This window comes from Apus apus, chromosome 12 (genome assembly GCF_020740795.1).
Source record: "Apus apus isolate bApuApu2 chromosome 12, bApuApu2.pri.cur, whole genome shotgun sequence".
NCBI lineage: Eukaryota > Metazoa > Chordata > Aves > Apodiformes > Apodidae > Apus > Apus apus.
The window spans coordinates 1,565,199-1,578,913 of NC_067293.1; the positions used below are offsets into that span (position 1 = coordinate 1,565,199).

The 13,715-nt window shown below is 43.3% G+C and overlaps 1 protein-coding gene across 2 annotated transcripts in view; it reads left to right on the forward strand.

Annotated features, from left to right (window-relative positions):
• Window positions 1–12,505, forward strand: part of LOC127389700 (vascular endothelial growth factor receptor kdr-like) — a 130,772-nt gene extending 118,267 nt beyond the window's left edge. For both annotated transcript variants that reach the window (XM_051630458.1, XM_051630459.1), the window contains exon 30: window positions 7,409–12,505. In XM_051630458.1, coding sequence (XP_051486418.1) covers window positions 7,409–7,619 — 211 coding nt within the window. In that variant the 3' untranslated portion in view covers window positions 7,620–12,505. The remainder of the gene's footprint in view (window positions 1–7,408) is intronic.
• The last annotated feature ends 1,210 nt before the right edge of the window (window positions 12,506–13,715 follow it).

A 13,715-nucleotide genomic window follows, 5' to 3' on the forward strand; every position in this document is an offset into this window, starting at 1 on the left:
TTATCTTCAGTTGCTCTGAAATTACCTATCTGGTTCTGGCCAAGTCCCATGACACCAGCTGGGTGAGGCTCTGGATGCTGCATCCAGATCACAGCACTGCAGACTCTGCCTTTGCCAGAGCAAACCTGGGCCTAAGGCAAGTCAATAATATCCAAACAAACTGATTTTGCTCAGGAGCATCAGGCATTCATGCCCAAGTACAGGGTGCCCAACCAAAATGCAACCCAGCTGATCAGGCTAGAATCCTTTTGCAACATCTCAGAAAAATGAAGCATGGAAATATGTTTGTTCCTTGCAGAACTTAGTTTGAGGAGATTTTTGTCTGTGATGAGCACACAGATAGATCTGTGCAGCACCTTGCACTATGACCTGACTTGAGCTCCTCAAACTATGAGTAACTTTGAATGAGTAGCTATTCAGCAGTTATTTAAGCTGCTTTTTTCTAGGATTGTATTGCATGCCTACAGTGCCAAGGACTACAATGGGAATAGTGAAGGGCTGTGGGCCCAGCTTGGTTTTGACTGCAGAGCTTTTCAACTCCCTGCTTTCTGAGTGCTGGAGGGAGTGTCAGGGCCAGCTGGCCAACTGTGCCTCACATGCAAGGGGACACAGTCTCAATGAGTGGGTGACTTTAGCCTGATCAAACTTTTAGCTGCACTTGGTATTTAGAGGTGCTTCAAAACAATGAATTCTTGATGCCCTTGAGTTCTCCATGCTAGTAGACTACTCATGCACTGATACTGCCAGAGGGGAACCCAAGATTATATTCCTACTGCACAGCACCCCATCTAAAATGTATTAAAAGCAAACTGTGAATCAGTCATAACTATCAGAAGAAATAACCCTTTTCCTTCATTAAAAATGTAAAAAAAAAATCATTCTCACTCTGTGCCTCATTAAACACCTATGAAAGCTGTTGTAAAGCCCTGAAGCTCCTACATGTTATGATGAGATGTGGTCATGAGACAAACTGCTCTACTTGGCAACAGCCCAATTTCTCCTCTTTCCCTAAGCACAGCTCCTGAACAGGACTGGGAGTTCCATGGACTCAGACTATTAGTGTTTCCTATTGAGGGCAAGATACTTGTGTGTCTTATTGCAAAGCAGTAGGAGCTTCTCCACAGCACAGATAGTAAGTGCTACACCTGGTGCTGTAGAGTCCCTCACTGGGAAGAGTGATTCATCTTGCAGCAACCTCTTTCTCCATGTCCTCTTCAACTCATCGACCCTGAGATTTAGGCTAATAGAAACTGGCTCCCTCTCACATAAAATAAACTGCTCCAGTAATGATTTCCCAGCTCTCTGGTGATTCCAGTATTTTTCTACTTCTAAACAAAATCTTTGGTTCATAAGGTAGGATGAAAGTCTCATTCAAGCTAATACAGAATTGTCCCCTGTAATATCTTCCAAATAACTTTGACACCTCTCCAGAAAACTAGAAAGATTACAGAAGATCACTTCACATTCAGGCTAACTTTTCCTTCATCTAGTTTAATTCCTACTTTTCAGCTTCATCAGTCACAGGAAATCTGACCCACACAGTAAAACTGGAAACTGGTAACAGTCCCACTACCCAGCACTGGGATGCAGTTGGCCAAGCTTGTCAGGAGCACAACTGACCAGACTGTGTCACCACTCAGACACTACACGTCTGTGCCACAGCACACAGCCCAAGCTTGGTGAGAGTCAGGCTGCTTGACACAGTCCCACTGACAGGCTCCCAGTTACCAACCAACATGAGTCAACACCAGTAGGTTCCTCTGCCTCACTTGGTTTTACCTCTAACAGGCTCAACACTGGCACAAGGCTCAGGGACACTATAGAAATACAGCCTGAAGTGTAGCCAAGATTTGCTGGTAATTATGAATGTCACATTCAGCTCATTTGCTGACACCTATTTGGATTCTTCTAATCTTCTAGTGTTGGTTCCTCCAGGGCTCTCACATTTTTGTACTTTCCCCCAGAAGCCTCCCCAGCTTGCAGGTATCTTCTCTAAGAAGTCCAGCTCACCACATTCTGCTGACTGGGTAAAATGTGGCCAGCTTGGTGAACAAATTGGGTAAAATGTGGCCAGCTTGGTGAAAAAAGTTATTTCAGATGCATATCAGTGTTCATGTCCTTAATCTGTAGTGCTAGGCCATGCTAAGAACACCAACAGTCAGGTGGGACTGGGCTGAGGCATCCTAAGCTATGAGCAGATTTATCAAAACTGAACAGCTCTCATCCCCTCCTGCAACTGAAGCACTCAGAAGTCAGGCAGAAGCCAAATGAGTAAGGAAATACCTTTTGGGGCAGTGGAATGCCAACCCAGGAGAAGTACTGAGCCAAGTAATGGCTAGCTTTTAATGAAATTTAATTACATAACCATTATTAACTTCTGAAGCTGCCTAATTATGTGATGAATCAAACCTAATGCCTTAAGTCAGAAAATGTTTATCAGTGGGGCTCAGGGAGAATTTTCCTATCTTACAGAGGGCTGTACAATTGGCTCAGAGCATGAAAGGGTTTTTGCTTTCCTCTGATGCATCAGGTCCTGACCAGGGCTGGAGGCAAGGCTGATGTCTGGCTCAGCATGGCAGTTTCTAAGGAGCAAATGAGATTTCAAGGACAGGCAGAAAAGGGATGCTGCAGTCTCATTTTCCAACATACAGTCTAAGCAAATGTACATTTCTCTATTGCTGAGCATGAACAAAGTAGATTGAAGTGCCAGTAATATAGAGCATTAAAAGGGAAAATGCAAAGAGCCCTGGATAGCTTTAATTTAAGAAATGCATGTAGATGAAAGGAATAGTTTTGAAAGTTAATTGCATTTTGGTCTGCCATAAGACAACTAATGACAAGATTTGCTTCTGACCTAACTCCTCAGCTTTCCACCCTGAGAGCAAATATCAGATGTCAGCATTTAAGAGTCCTTATTCAAACACCAGCGTGATTTCAGCAATAGGCCGAGTTATTCCCCAATATCCAGTCTCCTGATCTCCAGGGGCAGAAACCTAGCAAGAGCATTTGCTGGGAATCAACATGGGTCTGAAAATTTCCCATTGTGTGGTCAAACTAAACCCTAGTAACCTTTCTTTTTCACCAGCACTCAGATATGAAGGCTGGGGGCCAAATTAAACAGATACTTTCAAGCTTCTCTCTGTTTCCACAGACAACTTAAATACCTGGCAAATTAGAAGCCAGAGCATCCATGGAATTGTCTGACATGAGTCAACAGAACTCAGTAACAACAAAAAATACAAGATAAGCAGTGAAGTTGTGTTTCCATCCTACATGCCAGGGAAGAATTTAGCTACAGAGAAAGTGTGTATGTCTAGAAAGTGACAGCTGCCAAATGTACAGTATACAGAAGTTTCCACTCACATTTTCTTCTGGACAAAGAGGAAAAACTTATATTGCAAAAGCAGAGCGTGTGACATTTTTGTGGAAGTTCTCAGAGTTATTATTTGGTTTAGAATTTCTATTTTGCCACTCAATAGGTTTGGCTTCAATGCCTTGAGCTTTACTAAAAGCACAGTAACTTTAGCTTTAGTCTATACTCTCTGCCTTTGCATTTTAGAAGTTACAGAACCCAAGTTTACTCTAGATGTGCAAGACATGGTGGGCTGGCTCGTAAGCCAGGGGTCCTAGGTTTATTCCCTAGAGACAAAGCTGGAGATGCACACATGCTGTGGAAGGCCACCACAGCACACTAAAACAAGGCCAGCCACAAAGCACCAGCCTCCCCTTGCAGCTGATGAGAGTTGCAGCTGTTTGTTACATCTGAATTGGCTGCACACATCATAGAATCATAGAATCATAGAATCATAGAATCCTAGGGGTTGGAAGGGACCTCGAAAGATCATCTAGTCCAACCCCCCTGCCAGAGCAGGGTCACCTAGAGCACATCACACAGGAAGGCATCCAGGCGGGTTTTGAATGTCTCCAGCGAAGGAGACTCCACAACCTCTCTGGGCAGCCTGTTCCAGTGCTCTGTCACTCTTACAGTAAAAAAATTTTTCCTGATATTCATCTTAAACCTCCTATGCTCCAACTTGTATCCATTACCCCTTGTCCTATCACTGGTCTTCACTGAAAAAAGCTTAACTCCATCGTCTTGACACTCACCCTTTACATATTTGTAAACATTGATGAGGTCACCCCTCAGTCTCCTTTTCTCCAAACTAAAGAGACCCAGCTCCCTCAGCCTTTCCTCATAAGGGAGATGTTCCACTCCCTTAATCATCCTTGTGGCTCTGCGCTGGACTCTTTCAAGCACTTCCCTGTCCTTCTTGAACTGAGGGGCCCAGAACTGGACACAATATTCCAGATGTGGCCTCACCAATGCAGAATAGAGGGGGAGGAGAACCTCTCTTGACCTACTAACCACACCCTTTCTAATACACCCCAGGATGCCATTGGCCTTCTTAGCCACAAGGGCACACTGCTGGCTCATGGTCATCCTCCTGTCTACCATGACCCCCAGGTCCCTTTCACCTACACTGCTCTCCAGCAGGTCAGCCCCCAACCTGTACTGGTGCATGGCGTTTTTCTTCCCCAAATGCAAAACTCTACACTTGCTCTTGTTAAACTTCATCAGGTTTTTCCCCGCCCAAGTCTCCAGCCTGTCTAAGTCTCTCTGAATGGCAGCACAGCCTTCTGGTGTGTCAGCCACTCCTCCCAGCTTGGTGTCATCAGCAAACTTGCTGAGGGTACATTCTGTGCCCTCATCCAGGTCGTTGATGAAGATATTGAACAACACCGGTCCCAGTACCGACCCCTGAGGGACTCCACTAGTCACAGGCCTCCAACTAGATTTTGCCCCATTGACTACAACTCTCTGACTTCTTCCTTTCAACCAGTTCTTGATCCACCTCACTGCCTGATCATCAAACCCATACTTGATCAACTTATCTACAAGGATGCTGTGGGAGACGGTGTCAAATGCTTTACTGAAATCAAGATAGACCACATCTACCGCTCTACCATCATCTATCCACCTAGTAATTTCCTCATAGAAGGCTATGAGGTTAGTCAAACATGACTTACCCTTGGTAAAACCATGTTGACTGCTCTTGATGACCCCCATCTCCTTGATATGTCTAGAGATAGTGCCAAGGACAAGTTGTTCCATTACCTTTCCAGGGATGGAGGTGAGGCTGACCGGTCTATAGTTACCCGGGTCCTCCTTCTTGCCCTTCTTGTAGACTGGAGTGACATTTGCTATCCTCCAGTCCTCAGGCACCTCTCCTGTTACCCATGACTTACCGAAGATGATGGAGAGTGGACTAGCAATGACCTCCGCCAGCTCCCTCAGCACCCTTGGATGCATTTCATCCGGACCCATCGATTTATGGATGTCCAGATTATGCAACTGATCCCTAACCCAATCCTCATCTACTATGTCCTCACCTATCTTGACTACTTCTGGGGTTATATGAATCTGGGGCTCATGGGAAAAGCCTGCAGAAGTAAAGACAGAGGCAAAGAAGGCATTCAGCACCTCTGCCTTCTTCATATCCTCTGTCACCAGGGCACCCACCTCATTCAGCAGTGGGCCTATACTGCCTCTGGTATTAGCTTTGTTGGCTATGTATTTGAAAAAGCCAAGCTGCTGGCTTAGAATGACTGGCTTCATGAACTGTCATATACAGAGCATCACCTACTCCACATAATCCCCCAAGAAGAGAACAGATATATATTTATGATTTACAGCTGGACCCTACAAGCTGTTGAATGTGCTTGAGCCATAAGCCAGTGCTCTGCTCCAGCCGATGCACTGCATTATCCACACCCACTGCTGATCTTTCCAGAAATAGGAAAAATTTTAAGTGAAGACACTGACACTAGCTCTGTCAGCCAGACTGAGAATATCTGCAGCTTGTGGGAAAACTGAAGCTTTTGACAGGTTCCAGGTTCAGAGACAAGATAACACAACTTCTAACATCCCAGCAGCATAACACCTACCAGCTCACATTTCCTCTTTCATAGCTGGAAGGAGGTGGGGCTGCTGAGTGTTACAACTCTGCCACACCAAGCACCACCCTGCTCTCAATCTGCAGCAATTCCCTGTGCTGAACACCCACAGAACCAGGACAGTGCACAGTCTGTGTCTTCCCTCTGCTTCTCTGGTCATGATTTTTGTTCCCCTTCCTCCAGTTACTGCCCCTGTCTCTTAGCTATTGTTTTGCTTCCTGGAGCAGGAACTGACTTTGCTTTCTAAAGCACCACATTCTGAATCCCTGTAAGCACTGCAGTACTACAAATAAAATAAGTGCAATGAACTACACAGTTATTTGCTGAACTGCTGATTATTCAGATTTGGTTTAGGGTCAGTACAATGTAGCTTCATGCTCCTTTAAACACAAAATACACACAGCCCTTGAACGCTGCCTGATGTTAAACTCCCCTAGACACATTGACAAGTTCTACTGACTGGAGACACGAGCAATGCCATAGCCAGGCTGTGAGGGAGGCTCAGCCCAGAGACACAAGTTAAAGGGCCCCTGAGCACACTGGAGAGGTTCAAAAGCCACCCATGCATTGAGATCCCTTTGAGAACCAACACAACTCTCCACACCTCTTCCAATTAATTCCTTGTACAGAGGAAATCAGGCTTAACAAAACTTTACTTGTAAGGCAGCCTAGGACAGAAAGTACCTCTTTTTTCCTCCACAACACTTGCTGCTCCTCAAGGTCACTTTGTGATACAAACCCTCTCTGGGGTTCTCCTACTTTTGATGCTGAGGTTGCTCTATGAGATCAAAGTTGCTTCTCTCCCACCACCTTCATCACCTTTAATAAGGGAAGACAGCAGAAAATGAGAACTGGCTCCCTTAATTGCATCATTTACAGGCCAGTTGTAGTAATGCTGAACAGCACTGCCCGTCATCAACGTGCTGCTCAGGAATTTTAAAGGCCTAGAGGATGTAAGAGTTTTTTGCCCTACACTGCAAGAGTATTCCACACAACACTTGCTTTCAGGATCTTTTTAGAGACTGACATGGATTATTCATTCTTTCATGCTTTGTTATCCTTAAAGAAAAGTCATAGCCTTCAGTTCTGCTTTCAGAAAAGACAAATTTTTACTGACCTGTGTCAGAAAAATGAGAGAGAATAATATTGTATGTAATAGGACAGGTGCATTTATAACTAAGACGTACAAAGTGCACTGAGATGTGGTAATCTAAAAAGACAGGGCAACAGGACCCTGGATTTACTCCTAGATCTACTTTTAAAACATTGAGTTATTTGAAATGCAGAACAGTTCCCTTAGCCAATGGGCAAAATGTCATTGTCTTACAGGATGCTGCAAAGGTCAATTGAAATGCTTTATATACTTATTTTTTAAAGAATTTTCACCACTAATCACAGAGACACAGCACCTTTTGAGAAAGGGCCAACATGTTACACTGTTTATTCTCAACAGGCGGAGAGCTGTCAGCAAGAGCAAAGAGTCCATCTTGTCTGATCATGACCGTGAGGCTGTTAAATACCAGCCAGCAGTGCAGGTAGAAGAGGACACCATGGACTTCACACTGGAAGACTCTGTTCTGCTTCCTATGGATCCAAACCTGGAATGCCACAGCCCACCTCCAGATTACAACTCTGTCATTCACTACTCAGCCCCTCCAGTGTAATCAGCCCAGCAGGGCACAGAGCAGCTTGCACCTCTCTTCACCACACAAGATCCTGACACACCTCTATGCCTGGATGAAGAGGCTGGGTAAAAATGAAAGGGAAATCTGACAGGACAATGGTTCATATGTTTCTTCTAGCACATCTCTGGTGCGAATAGAAACATTTCAGAAGCATCTTTTTTTGCTATCTTTAAAGGCCTGTTGCAACACATGCAGTACATTAAAATTCTGTCTATCAGAATTCTAAGTAGAAGCTGCAACCCAGAACTGCTTCTATTCCCTTCTCCCCAGGCTGGGGAGGCACTGGCCTCTGCAGATTTTCAAGTTCCTTTCTTCATATTTCACTCCATAAGAGTTCCCAAGAGTCATGTCAAGCCAGTTGTGAAAACAAAATTCATTCTATTGGTCCTGCACACACCCTGCAGGGACTGCTGAGAGTGACGCTGTGAGGGATCAGTTGAAAACAACAGCCACACACACTGATGTTTTGCTTCTGGAGAAAATCCAAAACTGAAACATCATTCTTAACTTGGGAACTCAACTTCCATAGATAATCACTGAAATACTTTGAAATCCAAAATATTGTGTTATAATTTGTGATTTAATCATTTCCACTGTCTGTAGGAACACTCCTAACAATGAGATGGCACAGAGAAAGCAGGTAGCACTTGTGTGTCCAGAGGCAGGCTGGCCTTTCAGGCCACCAGGGCATCCAATGGCCTTGAATAATTTTGTGTTTTCTCCTTGCCCAAACAGCTGTTTCTCTAGCATACATGCAATGGGGAACCTTGCTGGAGGTGCAGCTGCAACAATTGCAAGGCCAAATCACTGCCTTAAGTAAGAACCTTAAGCCTAAATAGACAGAATTTCCCAGCACACGTGCACATCTGTCAGTGTGCATAAAATACCCATCAAAAACCAGTGTTCCATACAAATGCACATACAGCCTTGAGGCACCAGCATTTTTACACTTCCTTTCCACACATAGGCCATTTACTAATAAGAAAAAAAATTTCCTTCAAGTTCTGTGGCAGGTGCCCCATGGTTGGATCCTGGGAACACCAGCCCATGCTAAGCTGTAATCATGTGGCACATACTTGTCTCTGCCTTGCCAGGGTAAGCATTGTATGATATGCAAAGCTCTGCATGGGTTCATGGTAATTTAAAGCTTTTTTTGCAGCTTAATCCTGCAGGACTGAACGGATCACAAATTCTCACATTTGAGAAACTCAAAGTGTGTTGCTCCCTGCTCAAAAGCTGTGTGGCAGGGACTGTTGGTCTGCAAGTCTGTGTACCCAGGTCCCATGCATAGCCCACACATGCACACAGCTTCAAAAAAAACATAACCCTTGTCATTTAGTGTGTTATGTAACAGTCAGAGCTGACTTCAGAAATCTAGGAAGGGAAAAGGTAGCAAGTATAAAAACCAAGGATGAGAAACATGTTCATTGACAGTCAAAGCTATCACCTCCTAAGTTACTAGGATCTGTAAATCTGTACAGTTTCTTCCAAGGTCTGCCTGACCCTTTTCCTCTTAGATTTCATGCTGATTTTACTTTTTCAGAGAAGGATATTTTTTTCTTCACGATTACAAACTAAAGAAAAACCACCTAAATCCAACACTTGCAAACCAATTCAGTTACCTTGACAAAGACAGCCTGAACACCCTTGAAGCAGTGAAGAAAATAATCTCTGGGTGATCAGTTACAGTTGGTTACATTTGAAGTAAACAAAACAAGCCTCAGGTATTATCAAAGGAGGAACAAATCTCCAAACCCACACCCTGTTAACTGTGAATGCTGAAGCATCTGAAGTACAGGCTCCTGGGAACTGCACTTCTCCTCAACTTCAGATCCAACATAATAAGGAAATCTCCTGCAGTAGCTCATGAGCCCCTTGTGCATAGAGGGCCTGCTGCATAGCTGTGGTCTGTAGTTGCTTTATGGCCTTTTTTTGCACTTGTTTGTATTTTAGTACCTATGTATTAAGTAGTGCTGGTCATATAGCAGAATAAACTACTGGGAAGGCATTCATCTGATGAGCCCCAGAAAGCTCATTGGATCAGTTTTTCAATGAGGAAATTCATTATCTATACCTCTGCTCAACTAATCAATCACTTCTTTTGGAAGGAACTTATTCCCCTGGAAAAAAGAAAGACAGGTACAGACAGTTTGTCTGGCTCTGCTGTTAATGGCATCAGTGTGAGATGGTTTGTTATTGTGCCTTGCTCTGTAGGATAAGAAAATTAGTGTTTAAAAACCTTTGCTTATAAACTTTAAAATAAGTATGTATAGGGGAAAAGCCTCAAGTTATGCTATTTTGAAAAAAGAACAGGAAACACTGCTGGGTGAACTGTCTGCTTCTGGAGAGCTGAGTACACCATCTTTCCACTTGAGGAAGGATGAACTGTGGAGGTTTCTCTGAGCCCAGAGGAACATGAAGCACAGCTCCTGAGCAGGCCCCAAGCAGGCAGGGGGAGCCACAGCCCCCCAAATCAGCCCCTCTGTCTCACATGAGATGAGAACAGAACCAGACCCAACTGCTCCATACGTTTTAAAACATGGGTGGCACTGACAGACCCTGGACACTGGGGGCTCCTCTGCAGTGAGAAATCAACAGTTGTCTTGGGCAGTATCACTGGCCAGGTCTTCTGAGAGCAAAGACACCCTCTGGACCTGCAGCTGTGACCTTCAAGGGTTTCTTCAAGAAGTTCTGGAAATGGCAAGTGACTGATATTTGGGCAGCTGTGTTTCCAATGTTTATTTTGAGTGGAAGATTTTTTCCTCCTTATAGTAAATGTAATAAGCAGAAGTATTGCCTGAAAAGTATTACTGAACATGTCTTCTATTTTATTTACTAATATTTTGTTTGACCTTCTCTCCTCCCTTAATTTAATGATTGTTCTTTTCTTACAATGATGTATATAATTTACACAGTAGAAACAAATATAGTAATTCATTTATATGGTAAAATTTGTAACATTTTAGTCAAGAGAGATACTCAGACATAACAAATTTAAAGTATAGTTACTAAACATTTCACTAATGCTTGCAGGCCAGGCTCCAGTTTACAGTACCTACTAGTGCCATTTCATAGCAGTTCTCTTGGCTGTGATTATCTCTGCCTCTCACCCACTCTCCACATCAAGTAGTTTCAGTTAGGAAGCAGGAATCTGGAGGAATCTGGCAGGTTTATCTCATTCCTGGAAGTGTCACCACACAGCTCATGGTAAAGGCAAGGAATTTCCACTGCCTCCATTTCAATTGAGGTGTATTGGCTAGAGGATCAGAAGGGGCCAAACTCTAATGTGATGTTTTATATTTTTTCAGACTTCTCAGGGATTCTTACTTGACTTGTCACCACCTGCTTTATCTAACCTGTGCTCAGTGGTATCTGCTGTTAACATGTACCTTGGTTTTTTTTTTTTTTTTCAACGGTGCTCTTACTCCTACTGGTTTTCTCCTCTTGTAGCCCCAGAGGATTAGGGCAAAAGAACTCTTGAGCTGACCTCAAAACATGTTGTCTTCTCTCCAACAATCACCTGCCACACAGGTGTCCAAGGATAAGTGCCTTCACCTCCATGTTGTTGCTCAGGCTGGTGCTTTTAACAGTCTGGTTTCCTCTCTCCCCTTTTCATCTACTTCTCAATTTGTTCTTCAGAGTCTTTGCTTTTCTGTCTTTTGAATAAGATCAGTTATAGGACTCATTTCACTTTGCTATTTCCTATACACTCTGCATTTGCAGAGGCTGAACTAGATAATCTAAGCAAGCTTCTCTTCACATCAAATTTTTCTCTAATATAGGCAAGGAAAACTAGTTTAAATTGGTTTATCTGGGAACCTCTCTGTATCCTTCCCTGAAGGAGACAAGCTTTTGAATCTATTGATTTTTCCATATTGGTATCTGGAGCAAAACAAAGGTTGGTGACTACCTCTGTGAATCTCATCCTTCTCCTGGTCCTCTCTCAAACAGTGAGGTTTCTCTTCAGTTCTTCCAAGTTATCCTCACAAAAAGAGGTCCTAACCAGGATGCTGGGCCTGCACCAGCAATTCAGGATATCAAGGAAGGTAAGAAAAAAACCTATAGTTTGAGAAACAGTCTCCAACAAAACCACTGAAATTGGAACCCACAGAATGCTGGAGGTGTCTGTTTAAGGCTTCCTGCAGGCATGAACTGCTCTGCTGAAGACACCCTGCTAGCAGGAGCACTGCTCCTCCCTCAGCCTGCTTGGCAAAGGCCATAGCTCACCTGGGGTGTCCAGGCACTTCTCTCTTGGTCTTTTCACTCCTCTGTGGGGCAGGAATGGCAATTGACACATGATCCTGTAAGTGGCCAGTCAACAGCGCGTGACTGACCTTCTCCAGGTTGCTCCACACTGGGTGCTGGCCCTGCCTTGTCCTGTCCTATCCTGCTTTACAAACCTGATCCAGCCCTAATCTAGCTCCAAGGGGTGCCCTTGGGTCAAGGGTCTCTAGCTCACACCAGCACCAACTGGACAACACTGGGAAATGTTTGCAGGGAAACATGACTAGCAAATAGCTCCATCACAAGATAAAAGCATTACCAGGTTTTCCTGAACACAGGAATCAGCCAGAATCAGTATCACACTCAGATCAGCCTTTTCTTACCATAAAGTGAATGCAAAATACAGAAGGTTGCAACAATTCTTTTGTCTCTCCCTGCAAATAGTAATGGCCAAACCCTGGAATTTAAGTTAAACTTGGGACTTAAAGAAAATAAACCAAGTGCCATGTAACACTAAGGAATGTTTGTCTGCCATGTTCCTGTCTGAAGAATGTATGCACTGAACACAATGCTTTCTTATGTAGTCAAAAATTGTACTGTATCTATTAACCAAAAAAATAAAAAGATTCTATATTTATACAGCCCAGGGCTCCTTTGTGTCATCTCTTGCCTTGAAAAGTGTTGTCCTTGAAGCAGAGTATAAATAAATAATGCAATAGTTTTGAGATACTTTTACAAGGCATAGATTTCATTAATTTTTACAGGGGTTTCAAAACTGGGGACATAAGCCTGCCACACTGTCACTGCTCACAGGCATCTAACCACTCCATTTGCTTAGAAGATTCACAGGTCTCCAAAAATGCTGCCCTGATTTGCTGGTGAAATACAGAGAGCCAGCTGCCTCCAAGAACAGCCCATGAAACAGAGACTGCTGCCTTGTTACATTTGAAATTGTCAATCAATAAATAAATGCATTTAAATGCACTATTTCACCAAAGCATTGAAGTGCAGGTTCTTCACAGAGGTCTGTGAAGATAATCTGCAGAACATGGTAACATTTGGGGGTTGTTCAGTCTCAAAAATCCAGAAACTGTTTAATTTAGCTTACCATAGTGTCCTAAAAAGAACACAAGTACTTCCCAACACACAGCCATGATGAGGTTACTGAATTTTCACTTGAATAAACTCTGCCCTAACAAAATAAAGACTATTCCACACTCTCCTTTTCTAGTTCAGGTCCAACAGCAGGAAGGCTGAGGCAGCAGACATGCCATTTTCCTCACCAGCTGGCTAATCTTTCTGAAATTCTATTTCCCATCCCTCTTTCCATTTTGGTGGCTCAGCAGGTAACTATTGGTAGGAAAAAAAACAACAACATGAGATCTTTGCATATGTTTACAGCCTGACAAATACTAGTTTCTACTCATGCCTTAAAATAAATATTGTTAGGAAAAAAATGTGGTAGAGCTTCAGAGCCATTCCTCCATTAGCACAGTCTTAAAAGTCATTGGCCTGTGTATTTTGCTAGTCACATTAGAAACTATCAAGCGCTCAAGTCACTTGAAACATTTTAGTTTCTCTTCATTCCCTGTTCCAAACAGTCCTAGAAATAAGTGTCTAAATTATACATGTCATTTGAAATGCAGCAATCTCCTTTCATCCACATAATGAGCAAGAACATTCTTCTCTGTAAACTATAAAATGCTTTAGTTACTTATATAAGGCATGAGTCACTGCCTGCTTGGCACTATAGGCTCCTTTATGGGAAGCTAATGCATTAATGGCAGAAGGAAAATATACAAAATTAACTCTTTGCTTTTAGCACCAAATGTGAATTATTAATCATATACA